We start from the raw sequence: 20,430 nt of genomic DNA, 5'->3' as shown, positions 1-20,430 counted from the left end.
CTTCTAGGATTTGATCTCTGACCCTCTCCTTTTGTCCTCCATCACTTTCTCAGTCTGTTTATCCATTCTTCTGGTTTCACTTACCTCCTGTTCACAGATAACACCTAGATCTACTTAAAATAATATTTTTATTTTTTATTTAATTTAATTTTATTTATTTTTTTGTGGTACACAGGCCTCTCACTGCTGTGGCCTCTCCCGTTGCGGCGCACAGGCTCCGGATGCAGGTGGAGGTGGTTGCGGGTAAGAGAGTTTTTTTTTTTTGGTTGCTTTGGGTCTTCACTGCTGCTCATGGGCTTTCTCTAGTTGTGGCGAACGGGAGCTACTCTTTGTTGCAGTGTGTGGACTTCTCATTGCAGTGGCTTCTCTTGTTGCGGAGCACGGGCTCTAGGTGTGCAGGCTTCAGTAGTTGCAGCATGCAGGCTCTAGGGTGCACGGGCTTTAGTAGTTGTGGTGCTCGGGCTCAGTAGTTGTGGCTCGAGGGCTCTAGAGCGCAGGCTCATTAGTTGTGGCACATGGGCTCAGTTGCTCCGCAGCATATGTGATCTTCCCGGACTAGGGCTCGAACCCATGTCCACTGCATTGGCAGGTGGATTCTTAACCACTGTGCCACCAGGGAAGTCCCAAGAGAGCTTTCTTTCGATACAAAATAACTAACTTAAAGTAGTGAAGGTGGTTGCTTTTGGGAAAGAGGATAGTATGTAATAACTTAAATTTTTAAATTAAAAATATTTTTGGGGGGCTTCATGATCTATGTCTTGCATTTTTTTCTTCTTTTGGAAATATTTTCAAATTCAGTGATATATTAAAAATTCACAGATTAAAAATAGTAAATACGGGCTTCCCTGGTGGCGCAGTGGTTGAGAGTCCGCCTGCCGATGCAAGGGATGCAGGTTCGTGCTCCGGTCCGGGAAGATCCCACATGCCGTGGAGCGGCTAGGCCCGTAAGCCATGGCCGCTGAGCCTGCGCGTCCGGAGCCTGTGCTCCGCAACGGGAGAGGCCACAACAGTGAGAGGCCCGCGTACCGCAAAAAAAAAAAAAAGTAAATACTATCAAATCAGGATCACCTAAACATCTTCATTGTTTGAAACAGTCATCGTGCATCATTCTTGTTTAGCCTGCAGACCAGCTGGCACTTGATTAAGTAATAAGATTCAAAGCTTATTGATGTCCTCTTTTAAAAATATTCTATTCAGTACATATCTGTAAGTTCCACCTCCAACAGAAACAGGAGACTCCAGGTTCTCACATTAAGCTTCACGTGTAAAATGCTATTATGGTTGAACTTTTGATCACTGTCACATTAATTGATTACTGATTGGTTCCAGAACTGTGCACTTAGCACACAGGTAGGGGTGCTACAGCTTACTCACAAAGGTGTTCTGGGATATTTTGAACTTTTGAGAGAAACAACAATTCTCAACATCTATACATCACTGCTAGCTCAAAATAGTACCCATTCACATTACATTAGTTTTGATAACATATTATCGCAAAGCTGGATTTTTGGCAGTTCCTGTGATATAAAGCAAGTACTTTTGATCAATGTGGTACTGGAAATGAGGGTGGCAGTATCCAATCTGATTCCAAAATCTAAAAGGTGTGCAATATTCAACAGGCACACATATCCAATTAGTAAATAATTGTAAGTATTTATGAATAAAATTAAAATATTATCTTTTACTTCAATTTATGTATATTATTTTTTTCAAATGGCTACTAAGCAGGTAGAATCACTTAACAACAACTTCTAAAATTGTTTGGACCTAAGCACTTAATAAATATTGATAGAACTGTTAGGTATTTCTTTTGTCCTAGGGGCACAATGAGCCAAGAAAATTTGGGAACTACTAGTCTAAATAATCCAGAGGTCCACAAACTACAGCTGCTGGGCCAAATGGGCCTTTAACAGTAGTTTTTTACATTTTAAATCAGTTACAGAGAACAAAAAAAAAGCATAGAAAGAAGAAATGTGACAGAGATCATGTAGACCATGGAGCCTGCAAAACCTGAAAATCTACTATCTAGCTATTTGTCCACTCCTCCATTTACTTCACCACTATCTAGAATTAATATATTTCATAGTGTCCAATGATATAGATTCTAGATCTGTGCTGTCCAATACAGAACAGGTCTAGAGTCTATATCATTTAAATTTAAATTAATTAAAATGAAATAAAATTTACAATATAGTTCTTGTTACAATAGACACATTGCAGGTGTTCATCACATGGGACTAATGAGTACCGTGTTAGTGCAGAAATAAAACATTACCATTAACAATGAAAGTTTTATTGGCCAGCACTGTCCTACTAACAATAACTAGAGTGTCTTCTACCATCTCTTACTTAGCATCAAACACATCATTAATACTACCACTCCAAATATTTTTACTCAGTTTACATCTATTTGTCAATCTTGTAAACATTTCTAGCCATTCACATAGTCAAAAAGAATTATACTGCTTTGAACCCAAACTTTAATTAGCAAAATCTTACGTTAACTCCTCATCTCTATAAATCATTCTTCCCTTCAAGTTCCACCTCAAATACCACTTTCTCCAAGAAGCCTCCTTTAGTCTCCATTGCCAAAAAGCATCAGATAACCTTTTCTGTGCTCCCATATTCCTTTAGAATGTCCTATAATCCTTTACATTGTCCTGTTTTATAGTTATCTGTGTATATTAATTCTTTCCCGTTCTGGACTGTAAACCCTAGATGAGGGACTCAATCATCCGCTCCCAGCCCTGGCACAAGACAACAAAGAACCCAATACAAATCTGAGGAATTCGACTTATTCAACTAAACCGAAAACTTCAATCTTAATACCTATAGTAAATTCTGCTTTGGTCTTCTCTGTCATCTCTCTATAAACCTATCTTCAAAATTCCAATCGGCAATGTATTTTTTTAGAACTTTTTCTTAAACTCCAGTATTGAGATAAACAGCAAGAAAAGACTTCTTAACTCTGGCCTAATAATGGACAGAGGAAGACTTTTTAAAAACTTATTTGTGGTGTACTAATATTGGCTTTATTTATGTTATTACATCCGCCGGAAACCCAAAATCTGCTCAGTGCTAACACTCGATCAGACATTGTAAATAAACCATAAGCCGAGAGTTTAAAATCACTTATTGCTGTCACTTCATTTATAGCTAAGAAAAGATTGAGTAAGAAGTGCGAACAGCCGCGAGTTCCCCAAGGAAAAGAAACTGGGGTGCGAGGAAGAGTACCGGAACCTTGACAGAAGATGGCGGGGCGGGGCGCCGCGGGCCGGGACGCCGCGGGCCAGCGAGCCGGGTGCCCCTCGCCGTGGGGCCCAGGTGTGGACGGGGGCTGCTAGGGAGGAGGGAGGCGGCACAAGTGCAGGCCGAGGTGAGGAAAAAAAGAGCCCCGCACCCGCGGAGAAGCGTCTGTACCTAAGCCCAGCGAGCTCCGAGGCAGTTTGACTGTAGGAGTGTCTCCCACCTCCCACCGCGGGGCCTTCAGACCGCTCAGACAAAACCTAAATCCCTCCGCGCGAAGCCCAGGCCGAAAGTTACCCGCCGCGGCCCAACTGCTTGAGAAATTCTCCTCAGACTTGTTTGGCGTCCGCACGCTTCTCAGAGAGGCATCTCACCGCCACCCCTCGACGTCACCTCACAACACCCAGACGGCCTCAGTGAAGCATTCAAATCTAACCGCCTAGTTGGGGCGCATGCGCAAAACCGCTCAAAGCGTGGGCCCCGCCCCTTAGGCTCCAGAGCCTTCCTAAGACTCCTTTAATCAAACTTCCTTTGCAACCTGTATGCCGATTTTATTTCTTTCAAGGTTATCTCATTTTCTACCGAATTTTCCTTTGTCCATTCCCATTGTAGATCCCCCACAGTATGGGAGCGGCCATCTTCTTTTGATTTCTTGCTATCAAAAGGATAGGAGCTTTGCTTCCGTACAAAATGGCGGCTTCTATCACATTGCGTCACATCCCCCTAGTTTTGCTCCCTATAGCTAGCAGGAAGCAGGAGGCTTCGGGGACGAGGTGGCCGAGTGGTTAAGGCGATGGACTGCTAATCCATTGTGCTCTGCACGCGTGGGTTCGAATCCCATCCTCGTCGAGGAACTGTTTTTGCCTCTGATTTGAACAGATAAACGTAAATTTGCTTGCGGAATGGAAACAGTTGAATATTTGTTCCAGGTATGATTTACTACTCAATTTACTCTAGCACAATTAACCTCCTGTTTGAATCTTTGAAAGAAGGGTTCGGGAGCATTGTGACCTCGCAGATAAAGAAAAAGTTGGGAAAGAGACATTTCCTGGGATTCGGAGTTTAATTATAAAATGGATTTAATGTCTTTTTAATGAAGTAAACAACAGTGCATAGAATTCCACGATTATTACTGTTCCCATATGTTCCAGTTGTGGTCTGGTCAATATTAATTAACCCAGCTCCTGATTGAGGAACTTCAATTACTGTGGATTCTTACCCCAGGGTTTTCACGTCAAAAGCTACCGCGAGACAGTGTTGAGGATTTTCTTCCAGCCCCCAGCAGGCTGCAGGTGTTCAAGAAAAGTATTCGACATTAAAAAGATGTTGACAACACGTGGAAACTTGGTAGTATCTAGAAGCCAGAGACTGAACGTCTACCTTCCCAAAGGAGAAGGTCTTAATTCCTCTCTTGGATTTAAGCAAAGAGGGAAAAACAGGGAGTAGAAAAAGAATAGATTCCCCTCTTGAAAGGTCATCGGGCAGATTTATTCAACTCACATTTAACAACCTTCATTTATCCAGTATTTATCTACAGGCAACACAATGAATTACAGCACTTTAATTAACCATAACCCTGTGATCACGATAAACATTTTTATTACTCCATTTTATAAATGAGGACACTGAAAGATAAACTTGCCCAAGGTTATACAGCTTCTGTAATTGCAGAAAAGGCATTGTAACCCAAGTCTGTCGAACTCTGGTGGCTGTTAACATCATCCTCTGTGGTGCTGGAAGTTAGTAAAAAGTGCTCATCAATCCCTTGCGGTGATGGTTTACACATTCTCTCTGCAGGGTGCGGTATCCCAGAACCTGGCACCGGGCAGGTGTCTTCAGCAAAGTTCTTAGCCCTCAGGGTGGAATTCAGGCTCCAGTGGCTCCTCCTTGTCAATCCAAATCCCTTGGGAATGTTGATACCTGCCTGGGCTGAGGACTGAGGGTCACCCCAGTACCTGCCTTCAGCCTTGCTCTGTAATCCATTCACCACTCTGCTGCTAGGAGGTGTTTCTACCGGGATTCTACTAACTCCCAAGGGGTCCATGGACAGAATTCAATTGGTTACTTCGTTAGGGAAAAAACTGCAGCTTTATTTTCATTCATCTCTAATTGAAAGCACTTCCTTCAATAAAGATAAGCAGCAAACTACAGTAATATTAACCTTACCCGTGATTTTTGTCACCAATAGAAATAACAGATAATGTTATATCACATTACTGTTACTGCTTTATGCTCATTACTACTACTTCAAGATAATGGTAGTTGTTGGACCTGCCATTAGATCTTGTAAATTTATGCATTCATAAGAAAGTACATGCATTATACTATTAGATCACAGATTTTTTTAATTTTAAAATTTATTTTATTAAAGTATAGTTGATTTACAATGTTGTGTTAATTTCTGCTGTAAAGTGATTCAGTTATATGTATATATACATTCTTTTTCATATTCTTTTCCATCGTGGTTTATCAGAGGATATTGAATATAGTTCCCTGTGCTATACAGTAGGACCTTGTTGTTTATCCATTCTATATATAATAGTTTGCATCTGCTAATCCCAACCTCCCAATCCATCCGTCCCCACCCCTCTTCCCCCTTAGCAACCACAACTCTATTCTCTATGTCTGTGAGTCTGTTTCTGTTTCGTAGATAAATTCATTCGTGTCATAGATTCCACATATATGTTACATTAGATTCCACATGTAAGTGATATCATATGGTATTTGTCTTTCTGTTTCTGCTTCACTTGGTATTATATCACAGATTTCTGAACTATTTTGATAGCTGTATTGCAACTTAACTGGTTGACTGTCTATTACAACAAACTTAATTTTATGCATTTAAAAACAATATTCTGAGAAGGGACCCATAGGCTTTACCAGACTACCAAAGATCTATGTCACAATAAAGGTTAAGAGCCCCTGAGAGATTTTTCTGAAGTGCCCTCAAGACATTGATCTTAACCTTCCTCTCAACTAGGCCTTGCTCTCTCTGGACAAAGCTCATGCTTACAGTAAGTCTTGTTATGACAGTCCCAGTTTTTGCATTTCTTTGATCTCTTCATGTATAAGAACTGTGCTTATTTTACCTGTTTCTGAAAGAATCAAAAGGATTCAGGCTAACACAGAAGGGTAAAGTAAGTCTCTTTAAAACCCAGAGAAAAGATTGTAAAACTCCTCTTGAATCCTGTCTGGAGTCACAGCTGGGAAAAAAAAAGGATTAACAACATGCCAGTTTATTTAAAAGCCTGAGGCCAGGGATGTGGGGACTTGGATTAGTAGTAATGGAGAAAAATTTATCAATGTAATGAAGGAAGGCAGTAAAGTGTTAGAGGCGCCATCTACTGGAGAAGCTGTAACTGAAGACTTGGACAAGATAGTTCTGCCTGAATGGCTCATACGTTTTGAAATATCCCCATTACTCCCCCAAATTTGTCAACAAACCACAGCTCAAGGAAATCATTCTCCATCAACACCAGGGTTCTTCACAAGTCCTATCCTGAACTATTGCAGGACCTCTCACCTCTGGAAGACCAGGAGAAAAAGAACCATTGCACAGCCAGATGCATTACCAAGATATTCCAGCTCTCCTGTTACTTCGGTGCCAGGGAATGGATCTTCATTCTCTGAGTCCAGCTTCAAGAAGACCCATTCTCTCTGGAGAATGAGGTGCTCTGGGAAGAACTGTCCAGTGTTTACTTGGTGATGGTCTGCTGCCTGGGCAGATCCTTATGTGTCAGCAGCCCTCATGGACAAATCTCTGAAGGAAGAAGTGAAATCCAGGATTTTTTTTTTTTTTTTTTGGTGTGCCTCCAGTTTGTTTCTTAACTCTTACAAGAGAAACTCAGACCCAGGGCTGCAAGACTTAACAAAGATTGGTTTTGAGAGGCAGGCAATATCAGAAGTGAATTCATTCTGTTTCTTACCATTAGGAAGTATGGTCCCACTGAGAATCATCTCTGGGAAGACAGTTGTGACAAGACGTGGAGAAGTTCAAGAATGAATCCAGGCATTCTTCTCTGAGTCTGCAACATCAACTCAAAACTTATTTTTTCCTCAAATTATTCCCTCAGCTGCATGCTATCATATGAAAACATCCATGTTGCCATAACAACTTCTGGGAATGCCTACTAAGCTGAAAACTAAACAATATTTAGTTTTGTTTAGTAGATCGATATTGAAGATTGATAGAGCAAAAATTGAAATCTAGTTTATAGTAAACTTCTTCAGGAAGACAAAGTGAATAAATGCCAATAGACTAGGGGAAAGGGGGAATAACACTTGCTTATATCCCATGCTTTGTATCTTCTGCAGAGATAGCTATGGATAGATAGCAAGCAAGAACCAGTTACATACACCTTTCCTTCTCATCACAGTGAGGATGAGCAATGCCCCAGATTTCAAATTTCAAATATTCATTTGAAATCTCCAGAATGAAGTAAAACTGGGTCAAACCCAACTTCAGTAGGTGAAATTAATGGATGAAGGACCTGAGGACATGACTGATGATTCCATGGAGTTAGAAGCAATAATTTCTTTTCTGATTTTGGTACTATGGAGTAGTAAGTTTTTCATATTTCTCTTTGGGCTAAATAAAAGGTCATTGACTCTAAGCACTTTTTTCCCCTCTGGCTTTCTCAAAGATTCTGACTTTCTTAAGTATTTTTACCTGAATCTTTTAATTTACATTTATCAATTCTAGATCAGATGCCTTCAGTTAATGCTTAGAAAGTTACGACGGACAAATGAAGGCTATATTTGTTCTGAACTATGACAGCATACTGAGTGATAACAACAGACCAGTAACAATTCCAAGTCATCTCAATGATCAACTTTCTGTTGATGGCTAATACAGATATAGATTTTAAATTCTGATTTTTAAATACTTGAATAATATAGAAACTTGACACCTAAAATAAAATTTTGCTTTCAGAAAACTGAAATAGCTCCTTGACAGTAGTTTCTATGTACTCACTACAAGGATCACTTAAAATCAACTCTCCTTTCAATGACTGTCAGTAATCATTTTTTGGTATAACCCAGCAAGTAACAGAGGCAACCTTTATTTTAGCCCATGATGTAGGACTTAATTTTATTTTTCTTTTGGCTTAAACAACAGAAATTATCTCATAGCTCTGAGGACTGGAAGTCTGAGATCAAGGTGTCAATAGGGTTGGTTCCATCTGAGGACTGTGAGAGTGAATCTGTTCCACATCTCTTTTCTAGCTTCTGGTGATTTTCTGGCAATCTTTAACATTCCTTTGCTTGTAAAATTCTTAATCCTTATAATTTTGCCTCAATTCTGATTCTGGACAATTTAGCAATTAGGATGAAATATAAAGCTATTCTTACTCCATTTCAAATGTTGGAAAGTTTACAAGAAAAAAGAACCAGAAAAATTGTATCATTTATTGTTTACTTGAATTAATGAAGTATTTTCAAGAATTTTGTGTCTAGATGTCACATTAATAAAGTGTTAGGAAATGCAATGCACAGGGCTCTCTTTGTGTCTGAAAGTATGCCAAATCTAGAATACCAAAACTCTAAACTGCTTTTAGATCTCTCAGCTCTGTTATGTTAAAGAAGCATTATTTGAATCTGCTAAGGCATATTACAGTGGTCAGTCACTTTTTTTTTTTTTTTTTTTTTGCGGTACGCGGGTCTCTCACTGTTGTGGCCTCTCCCGTTGTGGAGCACAGGCTCCGGACACGCAGGCTCAGCGGCCAGGGCTCAGCGGGCCCAGCCGCTCCGCAGCATGTGGGATCTTCCCGCACCGGGACACGAACCCGTGTCCCCTGCATTGGCAGGTGGATGCTCAACCACTGCGCCACCAGGGAAGCTCGGTTAGTCACTTTTGCAAATTATTATATATTGCTTATCATTACTGTTTCCAAAATTCCAGACATATGGTGCTCTTTTTCCATCGCTGGTGAAAGCGACCCACGGCCGAGGCACTTGGGAGTGGTACCCACCAGCTGCATGGAGGTCAAATAGACCTTGGGAGTTGTGCAGTGCGTGACCAGGAGAATCACTATTTCAGAGATAACCAAAGGTTAAAAAAAGAGAGAGATCTTTTAACGATTAAAAAAATTTTTTTACCTTGAAAGGTATTATACATACAATGATATAATACATACATGTAATATATTGTTTATGTATAGTTTAAAAGCATAAAACCAGTACAATTTATATACAACCCAGCTAAAGAAATGGAATATTACTAGGACCTTTGAAGCTTCCTGTGTGCCCCTCCCTGCTCGCATCCTCCCACCAAAGAGAAAACTACTTCACTGAATTTTGTGTTATTCATCCTTTTACTTTTCTTTACCAAATATACATATACATACATACATATATATAACATTTTAGGAATATATATTTGTCTTGTCTGTTTTTGAATTTTATATAAATGGAATCATTCATCTGTGACTTCTTTCACTCAACACTGTTTTATCCATATAATTCATTCATTTTTACTGCTGCTTATTATACAATTATCTGAATATATAATTATCTATCCATTGTCTTATGGACAGATACTTCAGTTGTCTCCAGTTTTTTGCTATTATAAGAATGCTGCTATACATATATATATATATATATATATAAAACCCTCATTTATATATATAAAACCCTCATTTTAAACCTGAGGAAAGTGAACCACAGAGAAATTGGTAACCTGCTCAAAGCTATGATAAGTGGAAGGGCCAGGATTTGAACAGGCAGCCTGGCCCCAGAGCTTGTGCTCCTGTTCACGTGCTAGGCTGCTCAGCAGTGAGCTGCAAAGGATATTATTTCTAAAGTAAGTGATAGTGAAGGGGGGAGGGTACTTCTGACCTTTAAAGTCCCATTCATAGAATATCATATCTGACTGTGAAACTGCATATAGTATATCACAACCAAGTCATTCTTTGCTTTGCTAACAGAAAGAATTTCTGGCAAAGGAAGGAAGGAAGGGAGGGAGGGAGGAAGCGAAAAAGATGAAGAAGGAAAGAAGGAAGGAAGGGAAGGGGAGGAAAGAAAGGGGAAAGAATTTCAACAAAAATACAGATAAGAAGAGCAACAAAATATCTGCTGACCTGGGGCTTCCCTGGTGGCGCAGTGGTTAAGAATCCGCCTGCCAGTGCAGGTCACACGGGCTCAAGCCTTGGCCCGGGAAGATCCTACGTGCCACTAAGCAACTAAGCCCATGAGCCACAACTACTGAGCCTGCGTGCCTAGAGCCCGTGCTCCACCACAAGAGAAGCCACTGCACTGAGAAGCCCGCGCACCACAACAAAGAGTAGCCCCCGCTCGCCGCAACTAGAGAAAGCCCGCACGCAGCAACGAAGACCCAAGGCAGCGAAAAACAAATAAATAAATAAAATGTATTTAAAAAAAAAAAAAGAATGCTGCTGTGGATGTTTTTATACATGCCTTCTGGGGTACATAACAAGTGTTTCCTCTAGGTATATAGTTACAAGTGGAATCACTGGTCAACTTTAGTAGGCAATTCTTAACTGTTTTGATGTGGTTAATGGCTGATAAAAATGTTACAGTTTTGAAAACATGGACAAGCTTCAAATGAAAGGAAAAGGAGGGTACACAGAGGGTTTGGAGGGGAGGAAAGCAATAGTCATAATCATAGACAATATTGTTTGCCATGTGCAAAGCAGTGTTCTAAGCAGAATGAGTGCCTCGGTGTCGATACCTCTGACTCCAATAAACTTATCCATCCCAAACCTGGTCACATTCATTAAGCTACTCTGCTTCCATTTTCAATAATTCAATAATATGTTTTCAGTAATTCTGTGCTCTAGAAAATCCTCAGCCCTGAGGACCAGTGATCCAAAGCCTAAAGAGGCTTTGAAATGAGCCCATTTTCTCTAAACTAAGCCTTTGGGAGCAAGACTAACCCAAGCAAACCTAGGTCATCCATTGAGAGATACAGACCTTCTGGGAAACCCATGATTACAACACACAGCTGGAGCTAAAGCCAAACTTGAAAATGCAGTTGCCTAACCAGCCGTTTCAGTCACTACATTCAGCTGCCTTTGCCTCTACCTCTCACACTACTTACAGATGGGAATGTAAATTGGTTTAATCTTTTTGGAGGGTAGAATGGTATTACCTATCAATCAGTATTTAAAGCTATCGACTGCAATTATACTACAAATTTGTTCTACAGAAGCACCGTGTACAAGTGTGAAAGGATATAAGGATGTTCACTATAGATTGTAATAATGAAAAACTGCAAATACCTAAAATTTCAACAATAGGGGATGGATTAAAGTAAGGTGTAGTCACACAATGGAACACAAGGCAGCTATTATTTTTTAAAAGTCCTAGAGGAAAGCAACTTGCAGAAAAATTTGTAAGGCATGATCCCATTTTTATTTTAAAATACAGATAGATTTATGTATCTATGAAGAGAAAACAGTCCATAAAAAGATCATTTAATTATTAATAGTAGTTACCTCCAGAGTAGGGGTAAGGAGAGGGGGGCTATAATAAAAATTAAATTTTTAAAAAGGGTACCATGGGCTTCGCTGATGGTGCACTGGTTAAGAATCCACCTGCCAATGCAGGGGACATGGGTTCGAGCCCTGGTCCGGGAAGATCCCACATGCCACGGAGCAACTAAGCCCATGCACCACAACTACTGGCCCTGGGCCCTAGAGCCCACAAGCCACAACTACTGAGACCATGTGCTACAACTACTGAAGCCCGCGTGCCTAGAGCCTGTGCTCTGCAGCAAGAGAAGCCACTGCCATGAGAAGCCCGCACACCGCAATGAGAGTAGTCCCTGCTCGCCACAGCTAGAGAAAGCCCATGCGCAACAATGAAGACCCAACGCAGCCAAAAACAAATAAATTAAAAATAAATAAACAAAAAGGGTAACATGTTACAAGGGGAAAAAAATACATTCAAGTCCAGCCAACTGTTAACTAGAGGAAAGACCAACTGGATTCAACCTGAGCTCCTTAAGGGCAATAACTTTCTCACAGATTCTGTACAACTGTTCTAGCACCTAGCACAGTAACTGACTGACACAGAGACCAATTACTTGACGAGCATGTGGAAGGTGGAAGTACACATGCATGTGCACGTACACACACACACAAAACCCCTGTTTCTTAAGTGTCTGCAGACTAGTGGAGTCATGGTAGTCAGGGATTTTTGTTTTCAATAGAGACTGAAGTAGTGCTGCTCAATAGAACTTCGTGTGATGATAGAAGTGCTCTCCACATGTGCTGTGCAATAGACCAAGTGAATTGGACACTGGAAATGTGGCCAGTGCAAGTGAATAATTGCATATTAAATTTTATTTAGTTTTAATTAATTTAAATTTAAATCACCACACATGGCTAGTATTAGACAATGCAGATTTGAAGGATTTGTTGAAATACATAGACTCCTCAGAAAAAAATATGCATACAGAAAATTTTGCACACAATTTCAAGAGATCTGGGGACCCTATCAAGCCCATCCATGTGTCCTTACTTCAAGAACCTCTGAAGCTGACTAAAAGAATGCAAATAAGACAAACAGGACTAGAGAGGGAAAGAAAATGGGCAAAGGTTAATGTTCCCATTCAGAACCCTGGAAGACAACAGACTAGGTATGGAGATAGCCTCTGCCCCCTTCCTCCTCCCGTCACACAGAACATTGACCTCCCTGTATGTTAACTGTTTACTGGTCTTCCCCACATCATGTTGTACACTGCAGACTGTGTACTCCATAAGAGCAGGGACCATATCTATCTTATTCACCATTATATAAACAGAGTCTGGTATAAAATTAATACACAGTTGGTACTCAAATGTCTGCTGAATGAATGAGTTTTACCAGGCATCTGATTTTTGCCAGTCCTAAGAAACCAGAGCTCCTGAGTTAAGGAGGGTCTCAGTGATGAGAGGAACTGGTTGGCTCATAAGAGATTAAAGAGATGGAGTTTTCACAAAGCTGGGCAGATACTCAGATCGATGTGAATCTTGTCTTACCCTGGCTGTTTCTATGCTTTGTAGTTCAGAGCGCCCTGTTGAAATACAAGCCATGCAAAGACTTCCATAGTCAGTGACAGTGAATCATACACTGAGACCAGAGGGCCAAAAGTCCCCAAAACATTTCTCCTTGGGTGCTGCCTCCATCTTCTCTAGCTCTGGAATACGCCTGCCTTCTCTTACATTTCCCCTCTACCTGGAATCCTTCTCATGTCTCTACTGGGCAAATTCTAACTCATTGTTAAATGCCTCTTCCTCTGGGAAATCTGTGCTGGCACTTCCAGACTGAATTATGCCATATGTCCACTGTTCCCTTTGTATTTTGCACACTTAAACATATGTGCTCTATCAGGGCAGAGCCTAGTCATTCATTTCTGTATCCCAGCACTAAATAATGTCTGGCATATAGTAGGTGGTTAACAACCAGTATGAACCACTAAAAGCATATAAACTCAATGTGTTTCTCCACCCACACTACTGTTCAGTATGTGCCATCCTAATGAGTGTGAGGTAATATCTTTGATAGTTTTGATTTGCATTGTCCTGATGTTGAGCATCTTTTCATATGCTTGTTGGCCATTTGTATGGCCTATTTAGAGTATGGGTTTCCTTTTAGGTGATGAAAATGGCTACTATCAAAAAACCAAAGTAACAAGTGTTGGAGAGGATGTAGAGAATTGGAACCCTTGTGCATTGATAAAATTGTAGAATGGTGCAACCACTATAGAGGGCCCTCAAAAAATTAAAAGCAGAAATACCATATGATCCAGCTGAGGGAAACCAAAATGTCACCCCAAAATATGCCCCTTCCTCACTCCCACTGCAGGAGACACGGGTTGGATCCCCAGTCAGGGAACTAAGATCCTGCACGCCCTGTCACACGGCCAAAAAAAGGTTTATGTTAATGCAGTGACTTTTGGAAAACCCTTAAGGATGGGAGCTGGTTGCCAGAGGAACCAACCCTGGAACTTCCAGCACCACCACCAAACTCCAACCTCTGGAAAAGAAAGGCTAGAGTTTGACTTAATAACCAACGGCCAATGATATAATCAGTCATGCCTTGGTAATGAAACCTCCCTAAAAATCTCTAATGACAAGGTTCAGAGAGCTTCCGAGTTGGTGAGCAAGAAGGCATCCACATGCTGGAGAGTGGCACACCTGAGCTCTACGGTGTCAGAAGCTCCTGTGCTCAGAACCCTTCCAGACCTCGCCCTGTGTATCTCTTCACCTTGCTTGTTTTTCCTGTCCTTTAAAATCCCTTGTAATAAACCAGTAATTGAGTAAGGAAACTGCTTTCCTGAGTTCTGTGAGCCATTCTAATAAATGGTTGAACCTGAGGAGGCGGTTGTGGGAACCTTTGATTCACAGCTGGTCAGAAGCACAGGTAACAATCTGGACTTGCCATTGGCATTTGAAGTTGGGGCAAGTCTTGTGGGACCAAGTCCTTAACTTGTGGCATCTGACCCTATCTCCAGGTAGATGGTGTCAGAGATGAGTTACAGTATAGGACACCCAGCTTGTGTAAGAGAATTGCTTGATGTGGGGAAACCACCACATATTTGAAGTAGAGTGTTCTGTGAGTAAAAGAAAATGAGTTTTTCTTTCCTGGTATCTAAAATAGTTAAACACATAGAAGCAGAGAGTAGAATGATGATGCCAGGGATTGGGGGCAGGGGGACATGGGGAACTGCTATTCAACAAGTATAAAGTTTCAGTTACGCAAGATACTTAAATTCCAGAGATGCTGTACCACACCATGCCTACAGTTAACAATATCGTATTGTACACATTGAAATTTGTTAAGGTGTAGATCTCATGTTAAGTGTTCTTACCATAATAAATAATAAACAAATAAAAGTTTTGTGAATCACAGGACACTGCCAATAAAGTGAAAAGACAACCTACAGAATGGGAGAAAATATTTGCAAATCATGTATCTTTGAAGGGTCTTGTATCCAGAATACATAAAAACTCTTATAACTCGAAAACAACAAGCCAATCTGAATTAAAAATGGGCAAAAGATTTGAATAGACATTTCTGCAAAGAAGATACACAAATGTCCAACAAGCACATGAAAAGATGTTTAACATTATTAGTTACAAGGGAAATGCAAATCAAAACCACAATGAGAGGGCTTCCCTGGTTGCGCAGTGGTTGAGAGTCCGCCTGCCAATGCAAGGGACACGGGTTCGTGTCCCGGTCTGGGAAGATCTCACATGCCGCGGAGCGGCTGGGCCCATGACCCATGGCCACTGAGCCTGTGCGTCCAGAGCCTGTGCTCCGCAACGGGAGAGGCCACAACAGTGAGAGGCCCGCGTAGCAAAAAAAAAAAAAAACAAAACAAAACACCACCACAATGAGATAATACTTCAATCCCACTATAATGACTACAATCAAAACAATGGAAAATAACAAGTGTTGGTGAGAATGGAGAGAAACTGGAACCCTTGTGCATTGCCCGTGGGAATGTAAAATGGTTCAGCTGCTGTGGCAAAGTTTGGTGATTTCCCCCAAAATTAAACACAGAATTACCATATGACCCAGCAATTCCACTCCTTGGTATGTACTTGAAAGAACAGAAAATATGTATTCAAACAAAAACTTGTATACAAATGTTCATAGCAGCACTATTCACAACTGCCAAAAGGTGGAAACAACCCAATGTCTGTCAACCGATGAATGGATATACAAAATGTGGTTTATAACCATGCAATGGAACATTATTCAGCCATAGACAGGAATGAAGTACTGATGCGTGCTATCAATTGGATGAACTCAGGGAACTTCCCTGGCGGTCCAATGGTTGACTCTGTGCTTCAAATGCCGGGGGCGCGGGTTTGATCCCTGGTCAGGGAACTAGGATCCCACATGTCACATGGCGTGGCCAAAAAAACAAAACGGGATGAACCCTGAAAACACTATGCTAAACAAAAGATGACAGACACAAAAGGTCACATATTATGTGATTCCATTTGCAAAAAATGTCCAGAATAGGCAAATCCATAGAGACAGAAGGTTGACAAATGGAATCAGGGGCTAGGAGGAAGAGGAAATGGGGATTACCTATTTAAAGAGTATGGGTTTCCTTTTGGGTGATGAAAATGTTTTGGAACTAATTAAGAGGTTATGGCTGCACATCACTGTGAATGTATGAAACACCACTAAATTGTATATCTTAGAATGGTAATTGTGTTATGTGAACTTTACCTCAATTAAAAAACCAAAAAGACTAGTAAGAAAACCAGACACACAAGGTATTAGAAAAAGAGATCTATTTTACAAACCAAAAAGTCCCCAAACTCTAGCTGGAGGGAGAAGGAAGGAGGTAGCAAGTAAGAGCAGGTCCTTTAAGAGCCCAACCTCACCCCTGAGAAAGTCTGAGTACCACCCCATGTGGTCAACTCCTACTTCATGGCCCATCCCCGTTCCAGTCCGAGAAGTAATCCCTCCATTGGCCACAGCCCTCAGTCCTCTTGCCAGTCATCCTGTGCCCAGGCAGGCATTGGTGAAAAGTACTCGAAGTCTGGCCCTTTATAGCACAGGGCATGCAGGAACATCACAAGGTCCTGGGGCAAGGGGTCCTGTCGCACTAGCCGGCACTCTGCACAGAGTGGGTCTGTCTCTTGATCCACGACATCGATTTCCGTTGCCTTCCCTGATGCCAAGGGCACTGTGTCCAGATCCTGAGGGCCTGCCTCAACTGCTCCATCCATCTTCTGGGCAGATGCAGCCAACTCTCCTAGGCAGTCTTTGCCCAGCTCTGAGGAAGGGGCTGTAGAGTCTGGGAGTCCTGGAGACAGGTCACCCTCACAGAGATCTAGCACATCCAGACTCTGTTTGGCCTGGTGCTCTGCCACAAGGTCCCGCAGTAGTTCCTCATCTGTCTTTGGAATGTGGCCGCCTCGGCCTCGGGAGGGGCCCCAGGCGATTGAGTTGTAGATGGGGTCATTGAGGATGGGGTGACCCAGGAACTGGAGGTGGACTCGGATCTGGTGGGTGCGGCCTGTGAGTGGCCGGCACCGTACCACACTGGAGTGGCCATTGTAGCTCAGTCTTTGGAACACTGTCTCACAGGGCTTGCCCCGAGGATCTACACGGCATACCCCTACCTTGTAGGACACCACCAAGATGGGTTCCTTGCAGGTTACTTCCTCGGCAGGGAACTCCCCCTCCACCCGGCACACGTACTCCTTCTCCAGCTACACAGAAGGGGAGAGGGAGAAAGTCAGCACAAAGCCTAAATGCCTGAAGCCCAAACCCTCTGCAGTGATGACAATGGACCTGTGTCAGACAGAAGAGGATTCAAACCCCAGCTCCACCATTTGCCAGTTGCACAATCCTAGGCACATTACTTACTTAGCCTCTTTAAATCCCATTAACTTGTCTGGAAAATGTCTGATTAGAAAAGCATTTACCCCAACAGGGCTGTTATACGGATTCAGTCAGCTGGGCTCTAACGTACTTGGTACTGGAGCTTGGTATACAGTAAACAATAAATACATTACAATGAGATCCAGAATTACAAGTCTCAAGACCACAAACACCACCATTTAACCCTTCTACCCAAGCATCTTCCAACGCCATCCAGAATTCTTCCCACCAAGTAGATTCTCACCACAGTCTTAAAAACCTTGCTCAGCCTGTCAGCACTTTAAATCTTCAAAACAGCGTATTACTGAGACGCAGTATATGCCATCTCTAAAGATCTTTTGAAACATGAGAGATAATAACCTGTCTCTGGCACTTTAGGTGTTGACCTTCCTGAAGATAGGCGGCATGACCAGAGAAACATGAAGGCTCACTTCAGATCTAGAACTCAGTGACACCCTTTCAACACAGAGCATTCATGAGGTCAGAAGGTGGCCTGCAGGAGGCAAAAGCTTGGCTCACCTGCCGGTCCCGAACCTGTTCATGAATTCTCTCCGAGACGGCTGCTGTCTTGGCAAACATAAGGACCCCAGAGGTAAGGCGGTCAAGCCGATGCAATGGGTGTAGCTCCTTGAGTTGGTGCTCCTTGCCCAGGATGAAGATGACCGTGTTGTGTCGGAAGCGGCCACAGGGGTGGACAGGAATGGAAGAAGGCTTGTCTACAACCACCACATCTTCGTTCTCTGCTAGCAGGCGGACGGGTTCTGCTGTAACTGGTGGCTCATGCCTGTGCACTGTGTTCCGTAAGAAGTCATTGTCCTGCCAATGACATAGGCAACCAGTCAGCCCAGGGTCCAGCCACCTATAATCAGTCAGCAGCACACACAGCTTCCTCCCCTCTTCCTTACTGACATGGAAGAATGGTCACAGTACATCCTTAAACAGAAAAAGCAGTGTGCATAGTGTAGTCTCACTTTGCAAAAACAGACATACAGGTAGATAGCAGACATTGAAAAACTCATAGGATATACACAAAATGTTAACGGTGATATCCCTGGGTGGTAAGAGTATGGATTTTTGTTGTTGTTATTCTGCTTATTCCTATTTTCTCTACCACAGTTATATTCGAAAAGTAAATTTTTCTAAAATAAAGGAAAAAAAACCTCCATAAATCATCACTTATTGTGACCTTGAACAAACACCAAGCTCTAAGTCCAGAGATTTGGGCTCTACAGCTGGATTTGCTACAGGCCTACTGTATGCTCTTAGGAAAGTCACTTAACTTCTCCAGGCCTCAGTTTCTTCATCTGTAAAATGTGAGGGTCAGTCCAGACCTCTGCTTCTCAAAATTGGGATGGGAGAGGGGATTCAAACCACTCACTCTCCAAATGCCTTGCATCCCCTCACAACTATGGTGAGGCAGTGTTAATAACAAGGGTGTCTGGTACCTCAGCTGTGATGGAATTTTAAAGAGTCAAAGCACTGGGCTAGACAATTCTAGTCTCAATCTCTGTCATTTCACAATTCTATCTTATCAGGCTCTGTGATAAATAATTTAAGCAGAAGTTATAAGAACACAGGCGTTGGAAGTGGCACTGTTACCTTACCTCTGTGAGGTTTACCTTAGTTTTCTCAGCTTCCTCACAGGTAAAATGAGGTGGCAGTATCTACTCCACAAGTTTGTCATTAGAATTAAATGTTAAAGTACCTAATGCTTAACTCTGTGCTCAGCACACAGGAGATATAAATGATAGTCTCGGTTATTATTATTTGTATAGAGATCTACAACGCAAGGTAGAAAGTCATAAGCACCAGTGCCACAAGACAGTGCGTAAAAGGAGCTATGAGAATTACAACTTCTGTCCCTTGGAAACACCGAAGACGCCTTGATGGAGGGGATAAGTGGGCTAAGTTCTTAAGCATACAGGCTGTCTACCTGCGGAGATGGGGCGCTAAAAGAGTGTTCCAAGTGAAAATGAGAACGCTTCAGAATTACCCCGATTTTACTCCAGTACCTATGCCCTAGTAACTATGAAATAAAACCCTGCCCCCTTTTGGGCAGGCCCCATGAGGACTCCACCTTGAGCACAACGCTGAGGTCCTGTACTGGTTCCTCGTTGAGGTGCAGGCGCCCTGCCCTGACCGCGGCTTCGTAGTAGGCAAGAGGCTGGGCTCGGAACTCGGTGCTGAAGACGTGCAGCAAGCTGTGGCCCACCCAGCGGCCTTTGCAGTAAGTTCGGAAGTCAAAGTAATAGGGCCGCACCTTGCGCAGGCCGCCCTCAAAGTAGTAGCTGGTCTCGGCAAAGTGTTCATCGCCGAAGCTAACGCCTGTCCGCCGCTTCTTCGGGGGCGGCACGACGCGCTCCCCGGTTGCTCCCCGCCGCTTTTTCCGCCTGCCGGGGCCCGGGGCTGCAGTCGCGGCCTGCTCCCCGCTCCCTGCGGCCTGCGTCGCGTCCCCCGGGGCCGGCTCCACTCCTGGGCCCGCTGGCTCCGGGCGCCCTGGGGGCTGCTCACCCCTCGCGTCGCCACCCGCATCTCCATTTTGCTGAGCCGGAGCCCCCAGCCCGCTAGCTGCCTGGGCCCTGGTCGAAAGTGTTTCCGCCATGGGGCCCCTACGGGCACCCCAAGTCCTGGCAAAGGTGAGGCGCCGGAGGTTGAAGCACACTTGCCCCAAAACCTGGAGCCACACGCGGCCGCCCAGCCACATGACCACCCAGCCGCGGCGGCCATGTCGCGCTCTGATGACGCCACTCGGCACCAACCAATCGGTGAGGCCTAGTGCCGAGGCGGGACTGCGTTAAGAATAGGAGTGTAGGAGTGAGCAGAATGAGT

The 20,430-nt window shown here is 42.9% G+C and overlaps 2 protein-coding genes and 2 non-coding genes across 5 annotated transcripts in view; 2 read left to right on the top strand and 2 right to left on the bottom strand.

Annotated features, from left to right (window-relative positions):
• Positions 1–3,646, bottom strand: part of KNL1 (kinetochore scaffold 1) — a 62,264-nt gene extending 58,618 nt beyond the window's left edge. The window contains 2 exon segments of the mRNA XM_065871706.1: positions 2,917–2,921; positions 3,544–3,646. The gene's annotated coding sequence lies outside the window, so the exon portion shown is untranslated.
• Positions 3,647–4,013: 367 nt separating this feature from the next.
• TRNAS-GCU (transfer RNA serine (anticodon GCU)) lies at positions 4,014–4,095 on the top strand. Its single transcript has one exon. It is a non-coding gene; the product is annotated as a tRNA-Ser (tRNA).
• A 2,236-nt stretch (positions 4,096–6,331) lies between these two features.
• LOC136119723 (small nucleolar RNA SNORA26) lies at positions 6,332–6,451 on the top strand. Its single transcript, XR_010655684.1, has one exon. It is a non-coding gene; the product is annotated as a small nucleolar RNA SNORA26 (small nucleolar RNA).
• A 10,243-nt stretch (positions 6,452–16,694) lies between these two features.
• Positions 16,695–20,305, bottom strand: RPUSD2 (RNA pseudouridine synthase domain containing 2). 2 transcript variants are annotated; one of them, XM_065872695.1, is made up of 3 exons: positions 19,679–20,305; positions 18,121–18,417; positions 16,695–17,429 (listed from the first exon to the last, which is right to left on the bottom strand). In XM_065872695.1, the coding sequence occupies exons 1-3, from the start codon at positions 20,303–20,305 to the stop codon at positions 16,695–16,697; spliced, it is 1,659 nt and encodes a 552-aa protein (XP_065728767.1). The 2 variants fall into 2 exon arrangements, with proteins under 2 accessions (XP_065728767.1, XP_065728768.1); XM_065872696.1 differs by having other exon boundaries at positions 19,862–20,305.
• Positions 20,306–20,430: the final 125 nt, after the last annotated feature.

Source organism: Phocoena phocoena, chromosome 2 (genome assembly GCF_963924675.1).
Source record: "Phocoena phocoena chromosome 2, mPhoPho1.1, whole genome shotgun sequence".
In the NCBI taxonomy this organism is placed as follows: Eukaryota; Metazoa; Chordata; class Mammalia; order Artiodactyla; family Phocoenidae; genus Phocoena; species Phocoena phocoena.
Note: the sequence above shows the minus strand (reverse complement) of the source record. Positions and strands in the feature narration are given on the sequence as shown.

Coding starts and splice junctions, on each gene's coding strand:
- RPUSD2 (XM_065872695.1), bottom strand. CDS start 20,305: ATGTGGCTGGGCGGCCGCGTGTGGCTCCAGGTTTTGGGGCAAGTGTGC. Junction 18,418..19,678: donor ACCTCAGCGTTGTGCTCAAG/GTGGAGTCCTCA, acceptor TGTCATTGGCAG/GACAATGACTTCTTACGGAA. Junction 17,430..18,120: donor AACAGGTTCGGGACCGGCAG/GTGAGCCAAGCT, acceptor CCTTCTGTGTAG/CTGGAGAAGGAGTACGTGTG.